Source organism: Mirounga leonina, unplaced genomic scaffold (assembly GCF_011800145.1).
Source record: "Mirounga leonina isolate KUSES-001 unplaced genomic scaffold, KU_Mleo_1.0 Mir_104, whole genome shotgun sequence".
NCBI lineage: Eukaryota > Metazoa > Chordata > Mammalia > Carnivora > Phocidae > Mirounga > Mirounga leonina.
In genome coordinates this window covers 20,168,740-20,190,768 of record NW_023270231.1, presented here as the reverse complement: position 1 = coordinate 20,190,768, position 22,029 = coordinate 20,168,740, and the positions used below count along the sequence as shown (strand labels likewise).

Genomic DNA, 22,029 nt, shown 5'->3' with positions numbered 1-22,029 from the left:
TGCAAAGCCCAATGACAGTGCTCCATCTCGCAACCCATGAGATCATAACCTGAGCCAAAACCAAGAGTTGGACGCTTAACCCACTGAACCACTCAGGTGTCCCTCAACACTATTTTTTTTTTTTTTTAAGTAAGCTGTAGGCCCAGTATGTGGCTTGAACTCATGACCCTGATATCAAAAGTCACACGTTCTACCGACTGAGACAGCCAGGCCACTTCCTACCAAAATCCCAATGGCATTTTCTGCAGAAACAGGAAAAAAAAAATCCTAAAATTCACATGGAATCTTAATGGACACCAAACAGCCAAAAACAATCTTGGCAAAGAATATGTCATTTCTTCAAAATATATTATAAAGTGACATTCTAATATGATATTGCCGTAATGACAGACACAAAGGTCAATGGAACAAAATGGAGAACACAGAAATAAACTCTAAGTGTATGGTCAAATTATCTTTGACCAGTATGCTAAGACTAAACAATGGGGAAAGGATGGTCTCATCAATAAATGGTGCTGGGAAAAGTGGATATCCACATGCAAAAGAAAGATGGACCCTTATCTTACACCATTTACAGATATTAACTCAAAATGGATCAAAAACCTAAATCTAAGTTCTGAAACTATAACACTCCAGAAGAAAACAAGGGAAAAGATTTGATTCATGACTGGAATGAGCAATGATTTATTTGATAGGATACCAAAAGCACAGATAACAAAAGCAAAAATAGACGAATTGGACTGCATCAAACTTAAAATCTTCTGCATAGCAAAGGAAACAATTAACATAGTGAAAAGACAACCTACAAAATGAAAGAAAATGTCTGCAAACCATATATCAAATAAGGGGGAATAAAGAAGAAGAAAAAAAGAAAGGCAGGCAGGCAGGCAGGCAGAAAGAAAGAAAGAAATCCTACAACTCGGTAACAAAACAACCCAATTCAAAAATGGTCAAAGGACCTGGAGAGACATTTTTTTCAAAGAAGATATACAAATGGCCAACAAGCATATGAAAAGATCCTCAACATCACTAATCATTAGGGAAATGCAAATCAAAACCATAATGAGCTATCACCTTACACCTGTTAGGATGGTCACTATAAAAAAATAAATAACAAGTGCTGGTGAGGATGTAAGGAAATTGAAACACTAAGCACACTGTTGGTAGGATTATAAAATGGTGTAGCCACTATGGAAAACAGTTTGAAATTTCCTCAAAATACTAAAAATAGAATTATATGATCCATTCCAATTTCTGGCATACAGTCTAAAAGAACTGAAAATGTGACCTCAAAGAGGTTATTTGCACACCCATGTTCAAAGCAGTCTTATTCACAATAGCCAAGAGAGAAGCAACTTAAATGTCCAATCCTAAATATCTGCTGATAGATGAATAAAAAAAATATGGTATGTACATACAATGGACTATTATTCAGCTTCAAGAAAGACAAATTGTGTCATATGCTATAACATGGATGAAATTTGAGGACATTATGCTAAGTGAAATAATCCAATCTCAAAAAGACAAACAGTACATGATTCCATTTACATGAGATATCTAAAGTAATCCAACTCATAAAAACAGAAGGAGAATGGTGGTTGCCAGGGCATGGGGGAAAAGGAAACCGAATTGTTGTTCAGTTGAGTAGTTTCAGACACGCAAGATGAAAAAGTTCTAGAGATCTATTGTACAACAATGTGTATACAGTAATGCTGTATAAACTTGTTCAGAAGGTAAATTTATGTATTTTTTACCACAATAAAAATAAAGCATTGCTACATGCTAACTTAAAAGAACCAAACACTAAAGTACCACATATTGTATGATTCCATTAACATGAAATGTACAGAACAGGAAAATCTACAGATTGGGGAGAAATGAAGGGAGGTTAATAAAGGGTACTATGTTTCTTTCCTGGGTGAGGAAATATTCCAAAATTGATTGTGTTGATGATTGTACAATTCTGTGAAAAAAACCACTGAAGTATAAACTTTAAAATGATGGATATTTCATGGTACATGAGTTAAATCTCAATAAAGCTGTTAGAAAACAAAATCTACTATGGTAAACAATTTTGAGAATCTTATGTTGAAGGATAGTCAGTTTTCATATTCAGAACATTCCATCCCAAAGCAATGGAATACACGTTCTTCTCTAGTGCCCATGGAACATTCTCCAGAATCAATCACATCCTGGGTCATAAATCAGGTCTCAACCGGTACCAAAAGATTGGGATCATTCCCTGCTGATTTTCAGACCACAATGCTTTGAAACCAGAACTCAATCACAGACAAAAGTCAGAAAGAACTATTAATACATGAGGCTAAAGAGCATCCTACTAAAGAATGAATGGGTCAACCAGGAAATTAAAGAAGAATTAAAAAAATTCATGGAAACCAATGAAAATGAAAATACAACTGTTCAGGGGCGCCTGGGTGGATCAATCACTGAGCATCTGCCTTCGGCTCAGGTCATGATCCCAGGGTCCTGGGATCGAGCCCCACATCGGGCTCCCTGCTCCGCGGGAGGCCTGCTTCTCCCTCTCCCATTCCCCCTGCTTGTGTTCCCTCTCTCGCTGTACCTCTCTCTGTCAAATAAATAAATAAAATCTTTAAAAAAAAAAAAGAAAATACAACTGTTCAAAATCTTTGGGATGCCTAAGAGGAAAGTATATAGCAATACAAGCCTTTCTCAAGAAACAAGAAAGGTCTCAAGTACACAAACTAACCCTACACCTAAAGGAGCTGGAGAAAGAACAGCAAATAAAGCCTAAACCCAGCAGGAGAAGAGAAATAATAAAGATCAGAGCAGAAATCAATGAAATAGAAACCAAAAGAACAGTAGAACAGATCAACGAAACTAGGAGCTGGTTCTTTGAAAGTATTAACAAGATTGATAAACCCCTGGACAGACTTATCAAAAAGAAAAGAGAAATGACCCAAATCAATAAAATCATGAATGAAAGAGGAGAGATCACAACCAACACCAAAGGAATACAATTATAAGAACATATTATGAGCAACTCTATGCCAGCAAATTAGATAACCTGGAAGAAATGGATGCATTCCTGGGGATGTATCAGCTACCAAAAGTGAACCAGGAAGAAATAGAAAACCTTAACAGACCTATAACCACTAAGGAAATTGAAGCAGTCATCAAAAATCTCCCAACAAACAAAACCCCAGGGTCAGATGGCTTCCCAGGGGAATTCTACCAAACATTTAAAGAAGAATTAATACCTATTCTTCTGAAACTGTTCCAAAAAACAGAAATGGAAGGAAAACTTCCAAACTCATTTTATGAGGCCACCATTACCTTGATCCCCAAACCAGACAAAGACCCCATCAAAAAGGAGAATTACAGACCAATATCCTTGATGAACATGGATGCAAAATTCTCACCAAAATACTAGCCAATAGGATCCAACAGTACATTAAAAGGATTATTCACCACGACCAAGTGGGATTTATCCCTGGGCTGCAAGGTTGGTTCAACATCTGCAAATCAATCAACGTGATACAATACATTAACAAAAGAAAGAACAAGAATCATATGATCCTCTCAATAGATGCAGAAAAAGCATTTGACAAAGTACAGCATCCTTTCTTGATCAAAACTCTTCAGAGTATAGGGATAGAGGGTACATACCTCAATATCATAAAAGCCATCTATGAAAAATCCACAGCAAATATCATTCTCCATGGGGAAAAACTGAGAGCTTTCCCCCTAAGGTCAGAAACATGGCAGGGATGTCCACTATCACCACTGCTATTCAACATAGTATTAGAAGACCTAGGCACAGCAATCAGACAACAAAAAGAAAGAAAAGGCATCCAGATCGGCAAAGAAGTCAAACTCTCACTCTTTGCAGATGATATGATACTTTATGTCGAAAACCCAAAAGACTCCACCCCAAAACTGCTAGACCTCATACAGGAATTCAGTAAAGTGGCAGGATATAAAATCAATGCACAGAAATCAGTGGCATTCCTATACACCAACAACAAGACAGAAGAAAGAGAAATTAAGGAGTCGATCCCATTTACAATTGCACCCAGAACCATAAGATACCTAGGAATAAATCTAACCAAAGAGGCAAAGGATCTGTACTCAGAAAACTATAAAATACTCATGAAAGAAATTGAGGAAGACACAAAGAAATGGAAAAACGTTCCATGCTCATGGATTGGAAGAACAAATATTGTGAAGATGTCAATGCTACCTAGAGCAATCTACACGTTCAATGCAATCCCCATCAAAATACCATCCACTTTTTTCAAAGAAATGGAACAAATAATCCTAAAATTTGTATGGAACCAGAAAAGACCCCGAATAGCCAGAGGAATGTTGAAAAAGAAAAGCAAAGCTGGTGGCATCACAATTCCGGACTTCCAGCTCTATTACAAAGCTGTCATCATCAAGACAGTATGGTACTGGCACAAAAACAGACACATAGATCAATGGAACAGAATAGAGAGCCCAGAAATGGACCCTCAAAACTCTATGGTCAACTAATCTTTGACAAAGCAGGAAAGAATGTCCAATGGAAAAAAGACAGTCTCTTCAACAAATGGTGTTGGGAAAATTGCACAGCCACATGCAGAAGAATGAAACTGGACCATTTCCTTGCATCACAAACAAAAAGACTCAAAATGGTTGAAAGACCTAAATGTCAGACAGGAGTCCATCAAAATCCTAAAGGAGAACAAAGGCAGCAACCTCTTCAACCTCAGCCACAGCAACTTCTTCCTAGAAACATCACCAAAGGCAAGGGAAGCAAGGGCAAAAATGAACTATTGGGACTTCATCAAGATAAAAAGCTTTTGCAAAGCAAAGGAAACAGTCAACAAAACCAAAAGACAACAGACAGAATGGGAGACGATATTTGCAAATGACATATCAGATAAAGGGCTAGTATCCAAAATCTATAAAAAACTTATCAAACTCAACACCCAAAGAACAAAGAATCCAATCAAGAAATGGACAGAAGACATGAACAGACATTTTTCCAAAGAAGACATCCAAATGGCCAACAGACACATGAAAAAGTGTTCAACATCACTCGGCATCAGGGAAATCCAAATCAAAACCTCAATGAGATACCACCTCACACCAGTCAGAATGGCTAAAATTAACAAGTCAGGAAACGACAGATGTTGGTGGGGATGTGGAGAAAGGGGAACCCTCCCACACTGTTGGTGGGAATGCAAGCTGGTGCAACCACTCTGGAAAACAGTACGGAGGTTCCTCAAAAAGTTGAAAATAGAGCTACCATACGATCCAGCAATTGCACTACTGGGTATTTACCCCAAAGATACAAATGTAGGGATCCGAAGGGGTACGTGCACCCTTATGTTTATAGCAGCAGTGTCCACAATAGCCAAACTGTGGAAAGAGCCAAGATGTCTATCGACAGGGTGCCTGGGTGGCTCAGTTGGTTAAGTGACTGCCTTCGGCTCAGGTCATGATCCTGGAGTCCCAGGATCGAGTCCCGCATCGGGCTCCCTGCTTGGCAGGGAGTCTGCTTCTCCCTCTGACCCTCCTCCCTCTCATGCTCTCTGTCTCTCATTCTCTCTCTCTCTCAAACAAATAAATAAAATCTTTCAAAAAAAAAAAAAAAGATGTCCATCGACAGATGAATGGATAAAGATGTGGCATATATAGACAATGGAATATTATGCAGCCATCAAAAGGAATGAGATCCTGCCATTTGCAATGACGTGGATGGAACTGGAGGGTGTTATGCTGGGCAAAATAAGTCAATCAGAGAAAGACATGTATCATATGACCTCACTGATATGAGGAATTCTTAATCTCAGGAAACAAGCTGAGGGTTGCTGGAGTGGGGGGTGGGGTGGGAAGGATGGGGTGGCTGGGTGATAGACACTGGGGAGGGTATGTGCTATGGTGAGCGCTGTAAATTGTGCAAGACTGTTGAATCACAGATCTGTACCTCTGAAACAAATAATGCAATATATGTTAAGAAAAAAAAAAAAAGAGCAGGAGGGGAAGAATGAAGGGGGGGAATCGGAGGGGGAGACAAACCATAAGAGACGATGAACTCTGAGAAACAAACTGAGGGTTCTAGAGCGGAGGGGGGTGGGAGGATGTGTTAGCCTGGTGATGGGTATTAAAGAGGGCACGTTCTGCATGGAGCACTGGGTGTTATGCACAAACAATGAATCATGGAACACTACATCAAAAACTAATGATGTAATGTATGGGGATTAACACAACAATAAAAATGGGGGAAAAAAGGATAGTCAGTTTTATCCTCAACAATTATATTATATATAATATTAATATCTTGAAAGACTTCTGCTGTTTTCTTCTGCTGCTAAGGTAAGATACCCTGATACTTCAGTTTTTTGTTGTTCTCAAACCTTGTTACAGAAGGGAAGTTAAGACATCTAAAGCCTTCAAATAGGTACTACAGAACACTTTCTTTTTCCCAAAAGCAAATGTCCCTTTTGTCTACATCATCAATGGACCTTCCTTAAATTGTGATAAAGGAAGCCTAACATTCAATAAAATCTATTCACTTTCTGTAAACTAATAACTATACTTAAATTTTAGGCTCAGAGCCTCTCAATTACCTACAATGCCAGATTGAGTCCCAAAAAGTTTCATAGATTTAAAAAGGTCGTGGGTTTGGGACACCTGGGTGGCTCAGTTGGTTAAGCGTCTGCCTTTGGCTCAGGTCATGATCCCAGGGTCCTGGGATCAAGCCCCATATCAGGCTCTCTGCTCAGCGGGGAGTCTGCTTCTCTCTCTGCCTGTTGCTCCCCTTCTTGTGCTCGCTCTCTCACTCTATCTCAAATAAATAAAATTTTAAAAAAAGAGAGAGCGAGCGAGCTTCTGGTAAACATAATTTCTGAAAGTATATGGAAACCTGGCCCTCAAAATTCAGATCTTGTACACAAAGCTCATCCTTCAAGTGATAGTACTTTCTTCCCAATTTACACTTAGCCCTTCCATCAAAATAGCCCAACTTCAGAAGGGTAACATTATCACCACTACTTCTCTAATCCTTATCATTGTCAGGGGTCCTTACCTGGTTCAGGGAGCTCAGGCTGGGGTGTCAAACTGGGAATTCCCGGCTCTTTTTCCATCTCTTCAATGCTGGCACTGGATTTATCACAAACATTCAACCGTGGTCCAACTGAATCTAAGCGGCTGGAATGATTGGGATCTGCCAGTGTATCCTCTAGTATGTTTGTTGAAGTAGGGGGTCTATGCTCTGGGAACTCATCCCCCTTCTTTATGGGGTCAGCTGGAAGCAAAACCCCAAAGGCACCCTCAGAGTTTTCTTTCTCCCTAAATCGGTTAGTGCGCTTCCGAGGTTTAGTGCGCCTTTGGTTTAAACGCTGCCACCGCTTTTTAGGCACCGCTTGATTTACACCACTGGGTTCATCATTCTCACTGTTCATTTCAGTATCCACCTCTGGGCCTTTTCTGTTTTCAAAAGAGGGGACTTTCTCAGGAATTTTATCAGAGTCAGACTGGTTGACTTTGTTATCAAAATGAATACTGGAAAAATGGGCACTGTCTTCACTTGTTAAATGGCCCATTAACTGAAGGGCTTCCTCTTTACCAGGGTCTTCTAGCCCACCTCTTGAGGAACCATGCTCTGAACCTCCACTGGCTCTGTCTCCCTGCAGTGCGGCCTCAAGAGTTACAGCTGGAAGTCGGTTGAGTTTTCTTTTGCGCTCTGTCTTTAAGGCTTTACGGTTCAATGTGTTCTTTCCCAACTGGGCTGAAAAACTATCTCGCAATTTAGATGATGGTTTTGATCGCCCACAGTTGCGCCTAGTAACACAGTTTGAACGACTTTTACCAGAAGCAGGGATGTCTCTTCTGTCAGACACTAGGCCAGGTACAGATACAGACAACTCTCCAGACACTGCAGAGTCACCCCCACTAGAGCTAGGACGGACTGGGTTCTGAGTGCCATCTCCGTTTTTTTCTGAACTGTGAGTGGAGCTTCCTGAAACCAAGACCTTAGATGCACCTACAGGACTACTTGTAGAACAGTCCCCAAGACCAGGACTCCGATAAGAGACCAAGTTCTGAGCAGTCATTAACCGTTGCTCCTTGGTCTTACTATCATGCATATCTTTTAACATCATTAACAATGTACTGAATTTGTAGTCTGGTTCAATAGGTATATGATTCTGACCAGAGGCAGGAGAAAAAAGTAATGGTTTTGATGGCTTTGATGTTCCAGAGTCACTCATATCTTCACTTAAGGATCTATAAGAGAGTTCCTTCAACTCTGACAGAACATGTTTCACCACTGCTGTTTCTATGTCATTTGAATCCCTGGTTTTCTCATGCATGTTGCTCAGTAGTTTTAGCCCATCCACTTTCCCACTTTTGGAAATGCTGGCCAAAGGAGAGCCTTTGGTATCAGAAGAACAGCATTTCAAACTGCAGTCCTCATTTATAACTGGAGGTTCCACTACAACTGGATTTTCTTTATGTTTGCACTTTATACTTCGGATCTTGGGCTGTTTGCTTTTTGAATGTAATAGAGCTTGATTTGTAGCCCCACCTTTTATTAGTGAGTTCTCACTGGAAATGCTTGATGGTGTGTTGAATTTTGGAGAGAAACCATCATTTCTAAAATCCGATTGGGGTTTGCGGACAACAGTAGATACTTTAAGATCAGAGAGATTAACCTGAGATGTCTCAGTTCCAGGCTCTACTGTCTTAGTACAATCCATTAGGTGGTCTGTATGTGAGTTAGTAATGAGGGACTTCTGCTTTGCTTTTACCTTAGTGTTTGTGGCAGGATACCTAGTATACTTTACCTTTTCATTTTTCTGCACAGATAACATATTCTCTGTTCTATCAAAAGCATCTGTAATTTCAAGGACACTGTTATCAGACTCTGAACTGTGATCTATGGGATCCAGATCACTGCTCCCATCATCAGAAGTGGTACAGATACTAATGGAATCACTCCGCTTTTCTTCATCACCTGTTCCAATGTAACAGAGCTGCACTTTTGAACTACACACCAAACCTCGTTGGAGTTTCTTCTTCTCCCCAGAACGTTTAGAGATCAAGGCACCCTCAGACAAGCCCAGTAAAGAGTCACAATTTGAAGTCTCAAATTCTTTCTTTGCTGTGTTTTTCGCACAAGAAGAAAACAGGAAACTTCCTGGGGCAGTGTTGGACCCCGTGAGGCTGTTTGCTATCCTGGAAAGTTCATTAGAGGCCTGCTTATCAGATACATCCCCAGAAATAAAGTTTAGGCCAAGGTTCTCTGGAATCTTTCCCCTTCGTTCTTCCTTATGTGCTTCAAATTGCATGTGGCCCTTTTTCATACTAGTCCTTTTTGGATTATCAGAACTCTTTCTGGCTCGAGACTTAGCACAAGGCTTTTCCTTCTCATCTGCAGAATGTTCAGAGTCAAAAGCCAGAGATTTCAAGCAGCCATTAAGTAACAGGTCATGTTCTGATTCAGGATCATTTGTACAGTCCTCAAATGGCATATCCTCCTCACTGTCCAACTTGATTGAACTGGTGACACATCTTCGGTTCTTCGACCCTTTGGGAACATCATACTGTTCAGCAAGACCAACACTGGCTTCCCATTTACTCAAAATTTTCTGAGGAACCTTAAATTTAAAGGAGAAAAAGATTATCACTTATCAAAAAAATACAAAAGGGAATAGAGAGATGATCAGTAAAGAACTCTCAAATAAGAAGCCTTTCCAAGCCTTGTAACTTCTTCAAGGTACTTTTATGGTACCAGCCAGGTGGTTAGCACCCACTGTTCACCCAGAGCCTAAATAAACAATGGGGGATTCCTCAAATCTACTTCTACCACTAAGATCTGTCATTAGAAGAAAGATTAATCCCACACATCCTCTGTTCTCCCTCCTTTACAAAAGAGGGGCCATAACTAGGACTGCATTACTAATCAACATTATATTACTAAATCAAGGAATAATCAGACCCTTCCTATTTACCCCTCCACACTTTAAAATAAGGATTTATTTTCTTCCTGACTTATGAAGGCCAAGCACTTGCTCAGTTGTATGAGAACGCAAAAGCCTAAAAAAGATGAACATGGAAAAATGAGGACGGGAGAAATGAGGTCAGATCTACCCTAGGAGACCCTAAATTTGAACCTCTGGTTCTCCCTAGGCCCCTTTATTTCTGGTGATGTATCTGATTATTCTATACATGTTACATAAAATCTGGATTATAACTAAGCAGTCTCCTGGGCTGAGTCATGTTGTCCAGAGACACCAAAACACCTTGGGTATTACATATATGCTTTTCTTGATTCCTCACAGATGGAGACACTGATGTTCTGTGAAATATAACTAATTTTTCAAACTCTTATTTCCCTCCTTGGCTTCATACAATCGTTATTAGCCAGGGGTCTAACTATTAGCCAACTATACTTTAATACTTATAAAAGGGATGTTCCACTGAGCATGTAAAAATTCAGTCACTGGAAAGGTAGCCTCCTCTTATAAAGCAATGAGCTGACCCTTTAATTTATTTTACACACAAACACACACTCATTAATTCTCATAACTGTGACGAGAGTAAAACAACTTTCCAGAATCTGAAAGCCCTACTGAACTCCTTTGAAAATGGGTTGGTTAAGCTACATAACTAAAGGCTTGACACAAAAACTCTTTAACACCTCCCTACCACCAACCACCCAAAGTATTGGAACTGATGCAGTTAAGCCTCCTTCATCATAACAATAACATATACTAGTTGTTGGGCGCCTGGGTGGCTCAGTTGGTTAAGCGACTGCCTTCGGCTCAGGTCATGATCCTGGAGTCCCGGGATCGAGTCCCACGTCGGGCTCCCTGCTCAGCGGGGGGTCTGCTTCCCCCTCTGCCCTCTTCCCTCTCGTGCTCTCTGTCTCTCATTCTCTCTCTCAAATAAATAAATAAAATCTTTAAAAAAAAAAAAACAAACATATACTAGTTGTTTTAGGGCATCAAACTTATGACATATTAAATAATTATCATTATTTCTAATTCTCCCAACAGTTCTAGTGCACATATTATTACACTAGTTTTAGAGATGAAGACACTAATCCTCAGAGAATTCAACTAAGAAACAGAAGGGACTGCATAATGACTCTAACTTATCCTAATAATGATTATTATTTATACACAGAAAAGCCTGAAACAGCAACCTAACAGGAACTATTTCACCTTCTAGAATTAACTACAAAGGAATATTAAAAGAAATAAACCAAAATTTTATTCACCTAACTTTAACACAAAACATCAAGCAAATGGAACAAAAACACAATATTCTTTATTAAAACATAACTGGGCTTGAAACTGCAACTTTAAGTATTAACAACCACATACAAAAACCAAAACACCATTTGCAATAACTTGGATAGAGCTAGAGAGTACAGTGCTAAGTGAAATAAGTCAGAGAAAGACAAATCCATATTATTTTACTCATATGTGTAATTTAAGAAACAAAAGAGCAAAGGGGAAAAAAGAGACAGAAAGACAAACAAAGAAACAGACTCTTTAAACTACAGAGAAAAACTGATGGTTACCTGAAGGAGGATGGGTGAAATAGGTGATAGGGATTAAGGAGTGCACTTGTCTATGATGAGCACCAGATGATTAAAATAAAAACAAACAAAAACCCAAGACAACAAACAAAAATGTTTAGTTTTATCTTTCTCATTTTTAAGAGAATTAATCCAGAGAGTGAGAAGTAGAATATTTCATTTCGAGGATCATTTTCTTCTTACAAAAGATATAAACAAAGAAGACTGGTCATGTCATTTTATACTGTCACATCTAAGTGACATGGCAAAAGTTATCTGAAATTATTTCTCAAAAAATTGAGTGTAAATATATGGAAGGCTACCCGATTTCATCCCAGGAAAAACATTGCTTTCATTTATTTTCTCACAAATATCCTACTACCAAAGGAAATAACTTATATTTAAATAATATAAGACTTCTTCCTTGCCTCTTCCCTGCCCACCCCAAAGAAGATAATTAGAGAGGCTTAATTTCTTTACCTTGTGCCTATATCCTTTTTCTTTTTGCTTCCCTCTTCTCCTAAGAACAGGTAGCTCTTCAAATTGATGTCTGCCTTCGAACATGACGATTGCTTTTCCAGCCACCCAGGCTCTCTCTGAAGGGTCCCCAAAAGCCTCCACGTAGTACTGTCGATAGGGCCTCCGGTTTGAAACTAGATAAAAATAAGAACCAGTGTCATTACTTTAAAGCGATGACTGTTCATCTTCAAGAGAACAGCCATACCATCACTGCCAAAGAAATCTCTACTTTAAAAAAAAAAAAAGAGGGGCGCCTGGGTGGCTCAGTTGTTAAGTGTCTGCCTTCGGCTCAGGTCATGATCCTGGGCTCCTGGGATCGAGCCCCGCATTGGGCTCCCTGCTCAGGAGGAGGCCTGCTTCTCCTTCTCCCACTCCCCCTGCTTGTGTTCCCTCTCTTGCTGTCTCTCTCTCTGTCAAATAAATAAATAAAATCTTATAAAAAAAGAAGAGATCAGAGGGGGAAATTTTAAATATTCAATCCATGTGGAAAGAAAATGCGTAAGAGATTATGAAACAACTTCAGTGGTTTGGTTTGGTGATATGCGATTGATTAGTCAATCATAGAACAAATTGATATAACAATCAACTAAGTTCCTTTTATCCTCAGTCTATAAAGTCTTATACCATTGCTACCAGAAAATACAAAGGGCATTTAATAAGCCACAACACCACAAATATAATAATTAGAACCAACCACCAAATTTTTTTTTTAAATATTTTATTTATTTGACAGAGAGAGACACAGCGAGAGAGGGAACACAAGCAAGAGAAGTGAGAGAGGGAGAAGCGGGCTTCCCGCGGAGCAGGGAGCCCAATGTAGGGCTCGATCCCAGGACCCTGAGATCATGACCCGAGCTGAAGGCAGACGCTTAATGGCTGAGCCACCCAGGCGGCCCACCAAACAAATTTTAAAACACTATGCTAAAACATAAGGAAGGAAAAAAATGCTTCAATACCTTGCCATGTATGATGTGCTAACATTTACGGAATGGCTACTATGAACTAGGCACTCACTTACACTAGGTGTTTTGCATAGATTCTTAGCCTTCACAACAACCAACTCTATGAAATAAGTAGTATAATACCCCTTTTATACACATGGTAAGTAGAATAACTTCAGAGAGGGCAAATTCAGAATGAAACACTGGCTTTGCAGAGAAATCAGAACCTGGTATTTCAAAATACAGAAATTTAAAGCAAAAAAGGAAATCCCGAGAGCAATAAAAACAACAAGAAATCCAGTTATTCTATAGTTTCTTTGTTGTCCAAAGTTCTAAACATACAATTAACAAAAATAAAACAATACAGATCTTGTCTAGAAAAGATTATAATCAAATTTACATTTCGGCATTTTTCATACCAGTAAAAAATGTCACAAAAGAAATATATCAGGACTATACAATGTGTAATAATGTTTCTTTCTTTTTTACAATGTGTAATAATTGGCCTGTATTTAGAAAAGGAAATCATCTAATATAAAAATTCACTTACATAGGAACTCACATCTAATCCCCTTAACCATTAAAAAAAAAAAAAGAATCCAAATATCTCTTTGAATAAAAAACAGGAAAAGTCAACTTCCTTCAGAATAGAAAAAGAAAGAAAAAGAAAAAGAAAGGGGAGGGGAGATGTATAAACTCAATATTAGAACAAGTATAAAGAGCTGTAAATACTGTCAAAACTCAGGTCTCCACAGTAATTAGAAGAGTAGCCAAAATATCAAGTAAATTTCATAGGCAGCTTCTTTACAAATGCTAATTTCAAAACTATACAACCAGAGAATGAAGAGTACCTATAAGCTTTCATAAACTTTAGCTGAAATGGCTATTTTCCTACAAAAATAGAGCTTAATAATAAAATTACAACCTGGCTGAATTTTGATTTTTAGTCCATTTCAAAAACAAGTTCTATGAAAACACTGAACTCCTTAGTCTCGCTTAGTCTCCACCTACTAAATTAAATCCTTCCATAGAGGGCGCCTGGGTGGCTCAGTTGGTTAAGCGACTGCCTTGGGCTCAGGTCATGATCCTGGAGTCCCGGGATCAAGTCCCACATCAGGCTCCCTGCTCAGCGGGGGGTCTGCTTCCTCCTCTGCCCTCTTCCCTCTCGTGCTCTATGTCTCTCATTCTCTCTCTCAAAGAAATAAATAAAATCTTTAAAAAAAATAAAATGAAATAAATCCTTCCATAGAAACCACCTATAAAGGGGGATTAAATGATAAGATATACATATACATATATAGTAGTTCAGAAGGTCAATATGAATAGTACATAATTCTCCCATAATTAAGTAAATTCAATCAACACAGCCTGAACACTTATGATGTGCCAGCACTAAAGAGGACAAAAAAGAACTTTACTGCCTGGTGGATAAGAGATATACAAATAGATTGTGGTAAAAGAATATGGTAATTACAGTAACATAAACATTCACTTTTATTTTTATTATTTTAAAGATTTATTTATTTATTTATGAGAGAGAGAGAGAGAGCAGAGCAAGAATGGAGGGAGGAGCAGAGAGAGAGAGAGAATTTTTTAAGCAGACTCCATGCTGAGCATGGAGCCCCGACACGGGGCTTGATCTCATGATGCGAGCCAAAACCAGTAGGCCGCTTAACCAAACATTCACTTTTTAAAAATAACATTTAAAAGTGGAGATCATTCTGGTACTTTGATGGTTCATTCGTTTAAGCGGCCGACCCTTGATTTCAGTTCAGGTCATGATCTCAAATCCTGGGATCAAGCCCCTCCATGCTCAGCGGGGAGTCGGTTTGAAGATTCCCTTCCCCTCTGCCCCTCCCCTCACCCGTGTGCATGCTCTCTAGCTCTCTCAAATAAATAAATGGAACCAAAAAAAAGTGGAGATCATTAATTGGAGGACAAATGGGACACCTGAGCAGAATTTCTAAAGGTAAATAAACACTTTGTTAAGGAGAGAATTCTAGTATGAAGGCCCAGAACATTCAAAGGCATGAATGAATAAACAAACAGCTGAGAACTAAAAGTAGTTCAGAACACTAAATCATAAAAACTTAGCAGGTAAGCAGTGGCTACACCTTAAAGAGCTTGATGCCATGTTAAGAGCCTGACCATTGTGTAAGCTCTTGGCATTGAGGAGCCTCATTTAAATTGTGGAACCACAGGCTCAGTTTTGGGTCTTAGAAATATAAATCTCCTTGACCTCGGAATAACACATTCAAGCGGAAACAGAGAGAAGACTCAGTAGACCAGGGATTACCAAAATAGTGTATAAGCGAGATGACTAGAACCTAAACTAAGGTAGTAACACTGGGAATCAAAAAAACAAAATTTGAAAAAAAAAATTTTTAGGGGCGCCTGGATGGATCGGTCGGTTAAGTGTCTGCCTTTGGCTTGGGTCATGATCCCACAGTCCTGGGATTGAGCCCCATGTCCAGCTCTCTGCTCAACGGAAGCCTGCTTCTCCCTCTCCCTGCTGCTCCCCCTGCTTGTATACTCTCTGTCAAATAAACAAATAAAATCTTAAAAAAAAAAAAAAAGACAAAACAAAAGGATTTGACAAGTAATAAAAAGTCAGAAGGGTGCCTGCCTGGCTCTTGATCTTGGCTGGGGTTGTGAGTTCAAGCCTCATGTTGGGTATAGAAATTACTTAAATAAAAATAAAACTTAAAAAAAAAAAAAAAAGGGGGGTCAGAACAGATATTTGAACACCATGCTCCTAGCAGTATTATAAACATCAGCCAAAACATGGAAAGAACCCAAATGTCCACTGAGGGATGAACAAAATGTGGTATATACATACACTGGAATATTACTGAGCCTTGAAAATGTATGAAATACTGACACATGGACAAACTTTAAAGACATTATGCTAAGTGAAATAAGCCAGACACAAATAAACAAATATTGTATAATTCTACTTATATGAGGTACCTAGAATAGTCAAATTCTTAGAGAAAGAAGTGGAATAGTATTGATCAGGGGTTAAAAGTTCTTATCAAATGGGTACGGATTTTCAGTATAAAAATATGAGAAGGTTCTGGATATGTGTAGTGGTAATAATTGCACAACAATGTGTATGTATTTAATGCCACTAAACTGTACACTTGAAAATGGTTAAAATGGGGTGCCTGGGTGGCATAGCTGGTTGAGGGTCCAACTCGGTTTCGGCTCAGGTCATGATCTCAGGGTCTTGAGTTAGAGCCCATGTCAGGCTCTACACTCAGTGCAGAGTGCGCTTGAGACTCTCTCCCTCTCCTTCTGCCCCCCCCCCAATAAATAAATCTTTTCTTTTTTAAATGGTTAAAATGGTAAATTTGTGGGGTGCCTGGGTGGCTCAGTTGGTTAAGCATCCAGCTCCTGGTATCGGCTCAGGTCATGATCTCGGGGTTGGGGGATTGAGCTCCAGGTCAGCCTCCGGGCTCAGCACCGAGTCTGCTTGTCCCTCTCCCTCTGCTCCTCCCCTCCCCACCACCTCCTCTCTGAAATAAATAATAAAATCTTTTTTTTTTTTTAAGATTTTATTTATTTATTTGAGACAGAGAGAATGAGAGACAGAGAGCATGAGAGGGAAGAGGGTCAGAGGGAGAAGCAGACTCCCCGCTGAGCAGGGAGCCCGATGCGGGACTCGATCCCGGGACTCCAGGATCATGACCTGAGCCGAAGGCAGTCGCTTAACCAACTGAGCCACCCAGGCGCCCCAATAATAAAATCTTTTAAAAAATAAAATGGTAAATTTGTTACATATATTTTAGCACAATAGAAAAAAGGTCAGATTAACAAGTATTAGTGAGGACATAGAGAAATTAGAACCCTCACGCTGGTGGAAATCTGAACTGGTGTAGCAGCTTTTCAAAGCACCTCAAAAAGCTAGAGAGAGTTAACATGTGAGCCAGCAATTCTACTCCTGGGTATATACTCAAAAGATTTGAAAACATTATGTCCACACTAAAACTTATACACAAATATTCACAGTAGCACTATTGTGAATAGCCATAAGGAAGAAACAGTCCAAATGTCCATTGACTGATGAATTCAAAAATAAAATGTGGTCTATCCATATAATGGAATACATTTACCATGAAACAAAATGAAATACTGATACATGAATACATTTTGAAAGCATTATGCTAAGTGAAAGTAGTCATAAAGGACCACATAGTATATAATTCCATTTATATGAAACATCCAGAATATGCAAATCTATAGAGATAGAAAATATATTACTTGTTACTTAGGGCAAAGAGGTGTAAGGGGTGAGAAGATTGGGGAGAGGGTAGATAAAGGGTATGAGGTTTCTTTTTGGGATGATGAATATGTTCTAAAATTGACTATTGGTGGTAGTTACTCAACTCTGAATATACGGAAAACCACTCATTGAATTGTATACTTTAAAAGGGGTGAATTTTATGCTCTGTAAATTATATCTCAAAAAAGTTCTATAGAAAATACAGGATCTGATGGTATAAGGGCACAAAGAAGGAAGAAAAGGGTGACTTCTAGGTATTTGGGGTACATAACTAGGTGGCAGGGATCTATTCACTAAGGCAGGAAATGAAGAAAGTACTGGCCTGAGGAGGAAAATAATTATGTCAGTTTTAAATAAGCTAAGCTCAGGTGCCTAAAGGACATCCCAGTGAAAGCTTCAAGTACACAGCTGGGCTAGCAGATTTGAAGCCTGGGGAAACAGTAGTACTGTGTATATAAATTAAGTTTAACGATAACAGTTAAAACTCATAGTTAATAAGACTGCTATTCAAAAAAGAATAGAAAAGAGGGACTCCTGACTGACTCAGTCGAAAGAGCATGCAACTACTGATATAGGGGTCGTGAGTTTGAGCCCCACGTTGGGTGCAGGTTACTAAAGAAATAAACTTAAAGAGAGAGAAAAGCTAAAAAAAAAAAAAAAAAAAAAAAGAATCACCCACATTCAACAGTAATGTAGAAGAGGATCCAACAAAGGATAATAAAAGGAATTTTTTAAAAATTAGATGAAGGGCGCCTGGGTGGCTCAGTTGGTTAAGCAACTGCCTTCGGCTCAGGTCATGATCCTGGAGTCCCGGGATCGAGTCCCGCATCGGACTCCCTGCTCGGCAGGGAGTCTGCTTCTCCCTCTGACCCTCCTCCCTCTCATGCTCTCTGTATCTCATTCTCTCTGTCTCAAATAAATAAATAAAATCTTAAAAAAAAAAATAAAAATAAAAATAAAAATAAAAATTAGATGAAAATAGTGATTATTGTAATAAGAGAACACAAAAGTCAAGGATGAGAGATAAATATTAGGAGGAAAGGGAGTGTTTCCCTGAACCAAATGCCTATAAAATTAAAAACTATTATCTACTGTATTACCAGGTAACTAATGGCCCTGCATAGAGCAAGGTTAGGAGAGAATGGGTGATTTCAGTGCTTTCAGAAGTGAGTAGCACATCCAGAGTGGAGAAAGTCGATGGTTCCTGCAATCATGGTTATGAAGGGAAGATGAGAGCTGCCACAGATAGTCATAGGTAGAGCTTTTTGAACAATAGGTTTATTCAAATATTAGTTCTCTTCAAAGAGCCACAGTAATTCTTTGCTCTAGTAAATAATCTTTTTAAAAACTATTATTAAATAATGTTAAAGTAGAAATCTTTAGGGCGCCTGGGTGGCTCAGACGGTTAAGGGTCTGCCTTCGGCTCAGGTCATGATCCCAGGGTCCTGGGATTGAGTCCCGCATCGGGCTCCCTGCTCCTTGGGAGCCTGCTTCTCCCTCTGCTTCTCTCTCTCTCTCTCTGTCTCTCATGAATAAATAAATAAAATCTTTAAAAAAAAAGTAGGAATCTTTAAAGATAAAAAATGAGACTAATACTCAAGTTTAGTTTTGTTCCCTTCTAACCACCCCCAAAAAACAGAAAAAGCAGTTTTTAAAAAGAATAAACACAAAATGGGGTGTCTGGGTGGCTCAGATGGTTAAGCGTCTGCCTTCGGCTCTGGTCCTGGGATTGAGTCCTGCATCGGGCTCCCTGCTAGGCGGGGAGCCTGCTTCTCCCTCTGCCTCTGGCTCTCTCTCTTCTCTGACTCCCATGAATAAATAAATTAAAAAAAAAAAAATTTTTTTTAAAAGAATAAACACAAAGGACAAAGCACTGGAAAAGAAACAACAATAAAAATCTGGCAAAGTTGAAAGTCAGATAGCGATGAGAGTTAAAAGAAAAATGAATAACAGGCCAGCTCTGAGAAAAGCTAAGAAGCAACCTGATTACCCAAGTGCTTTGCAAAGGGTATCCCAGAAGTAGAAGTATAGAAAGTATAGTATAGAAATATCTGAAAACAAGACTGGCTGAAAGTCTGTTCAAGATGAAGTTAAGAGTATTTCCAGGTCAGGGGCACCTGGGTGGCTCAGTCGTTAAGCGTCTGCCTTCGGCTCAGGTCATGATCCCAGGCTCCTGGGATCGAGCCCCGCATCGGGCTCCCTGCCTCGTGGGAAGCCTGCTTCTCCCTCTCCCACTCCCCGTTTGTGTTCCCCTCTCTCGCTGTGTCTCTGTCAAATAAATAAAAATCTTTAAAAAAAAAAAAAAAGTATTTCCAGGTCAAGATGAAGAACTGAATAAACATTTCTAAATTCCTTTCCCTCCTAATCTCGACTAAAGCTACAATAAAAAGATTTCAAGTAATAAGCCCATTACTGACAGAGAGAACAAGGATAACTGAGTGTAAATTACACAGCTGTGCAGGTATGTACAGTTCTGGAAGCTGGGAAGCAAATGGATTAGTATAATGGTAACTATCTTAATAGATTTAAGAATGCCAAATTTTAAGTCTTCAGTGAGTAAAACCAAGAACCAACTGTTATCTATACCACATACCATCAAAAGGCCCAGGAACTGGCAACACCTGGTACAAGTCTGGAGTTTGAGAGGATAAGACACAGAGAACTGGGGGCGCCTGGGTGGCTCAGTCGTTAAGCGTCTGCCTTCGGCTCAGGTCATGATCCCAGGGTCCTGGGATCGAGCCCAGCATCAGGCTCCCTGCTCAGCGGGAAGCCTGCTTCTCCCTCTCCCACTCTCCCTGCTTGTGTTCCCTCTCTCGCTGTGTCTCTGTCAAACAAATAAATAAAATCTTTAAAAAAAAAAAAAAAAAGACAGAGAGAACTGCTTGAAAGCTTGTTAAGCAGCCTTCTCCATTCCAAACCACATTGTCATTGCCTCTCCCCTCCCCCCAGTAGAAGACTAGAGGTATTTCCACTAGTTGGGAGTAAAACAGAAAGACTCTAGACTAAGCAACACCAAACATAGCCCAGGAGTATAGCAATACCAAAAAATGAGTGAATGAACTGAATGCTACAACCACCTAGTTGAGTTCCCTGACTGAGCACCCAGAATATGAGAAGCCAGATTCTTATTTTTTGGGTAGAAGACTAGACTCTTCTCTGAGGAATCTCACCAAGCCAAGAAAGAAATGGAGAAGATACTACTGACAAGGGATTGGAATGGGGAAGGGAATCACCCTACAAGAAAATTAAAAAGTTGAAAAGCTCCACACATTCATAAGTATCCATATGTTCTTTAATCCAGAACAGAGATCTGAGGAAAACCTCAAACATAAAAAATAGAAAAGAAAGGTACAAAGAGTAAAGGAAAAAAAAAAAGAACTTGAGACATAATATGTACAGAGAAGAAAATTTCACAGAAACTATCATAAATAGCTTCAGAAATGAAAAAGATATTGCACTCATGAAATAAGATGAAAGGAACAAAGAAGGAATCCTTAAAAATTAAGAACATAAGAGCAGAAATGTAAAACTCAAAAAAGGGTTTGAAGACAGAAGTTGAGGACTCACTACCAAGTTGCAAAACAAAACTGTACCCAACCCCCCAAAAAAGAAAAAATTATGATGTCCAGTGCAGGAAAGTCAATATCTGAGTAAGAGTTACAGGAGAGAATAAACAAAGGGAAGAAAATAATCAATGAAATAATTCAAGAAAATGTCCTAGAAAGAAAGAAACTAAATTTGTATATCAAAAGGGTCCACCAAGTACCTACCACAATAGATGACTCACAGCAAGGTATAGCCTTGTGAACTACGGGAACAAACAGAAGAGTCTGCAAGCTATCAGAGAGGGACAAAAGTCACAGAAAAAATACCAGAATAAAAATAATTTGATTTAACAGCAACTCTGGAAGTAAAAGATGGAGCAATGCCTTTAAAATTGAGCAAAAGTGATTTCCAGGCTAGTGTTTTATACCAGCCAAACTATCAAACAAGTGTACGAAGAGAATAAAAATGTATTCAGATACATTCATTGTATTACTCTTCAATTTGTCTATAGGTTTGAAACTTTCAAAATAAAAAGCTGGAGGGGAAAATTACAATGTCACAGAAAGAGTCAAACATTAATACTGGTCATAGTTTCAGCGTGATGGGGAGCAGGATTACTTTGACAGCAGTCTATCTGAAATTTCCTACTACTGGCACATGTCAATGGCAAGACCAGTAATTGCAAGACCAGTAATTCCACCAGGTTATGTGCTATGAAGGAGATAAGGAGGAAAAGGAGCACATTCAAAGAAAAATGGAGAGTTAACTACTAAGAGGTATTAATTAGGCTTTCCAGAACTTGGCTGACTACAGCTTGCCATAAACTAGGAAAATGAAAACAAAAGTGAAAAATGCTAAAAAGAAAATGGAAAAAGTATTATGAAATAACTAGCTGTAAGGTTAAATAGATCCATTTTACCATGTTTTGTCATTTCTTCAGTAGGAAGCTATATAAATTCACCCTTTCTGGGAAGTTCACTTGAATTTAAGAGTTTTAACCTTTTTATAGCCTGAAAACAAAACATGGTATTTTCCAGTCAGCAATGGCACTTGCTCTTTGGTGTGATCACATTCTTGACTCATGAGAAACAGACCAGACAGGTACCTCAATATTCAATATTTGAAATATGAAATCAAATCTAGCAATCCCACTTTTGATACATGTATATGTGAAAGTTATTCTT

At 39.0% G+C, this 22,029-nt stretch overlaps 1 protein-coding gene across 4 annotated transcripts in view; it reads right to left on the bottom strand.

Annotated features, from left to right (window-relative positions):
* Window positions 1–22,029, bottom strand: part of NSD1 (nuclear receptor binding SET domain protein 1) — a 145,767-nt gene that overhangs the window by 62,390 nt on the left and 61,348 nt on the right. For all 4 annotated transcript variants that reach the window (XM_035015095.1, XM_035015082.1, XM_035015088.1 and 1 more), the window contains 2 exons: window positions 12,035–12,207; window positions 7,055–9,626 (listed from right to left, as the gene is read on the bottom strand). In XM_035015095.1, coding sequence (XP_034870986.1) covers window positions 7,055–9,626; window positions 12,035–12,207 — 2,745 coding nt within the window. The remainder of the gene's footprint in view (window positions 1–7,054; window positions 9,627–12,034; window positions 12,208–22,029) is intronic.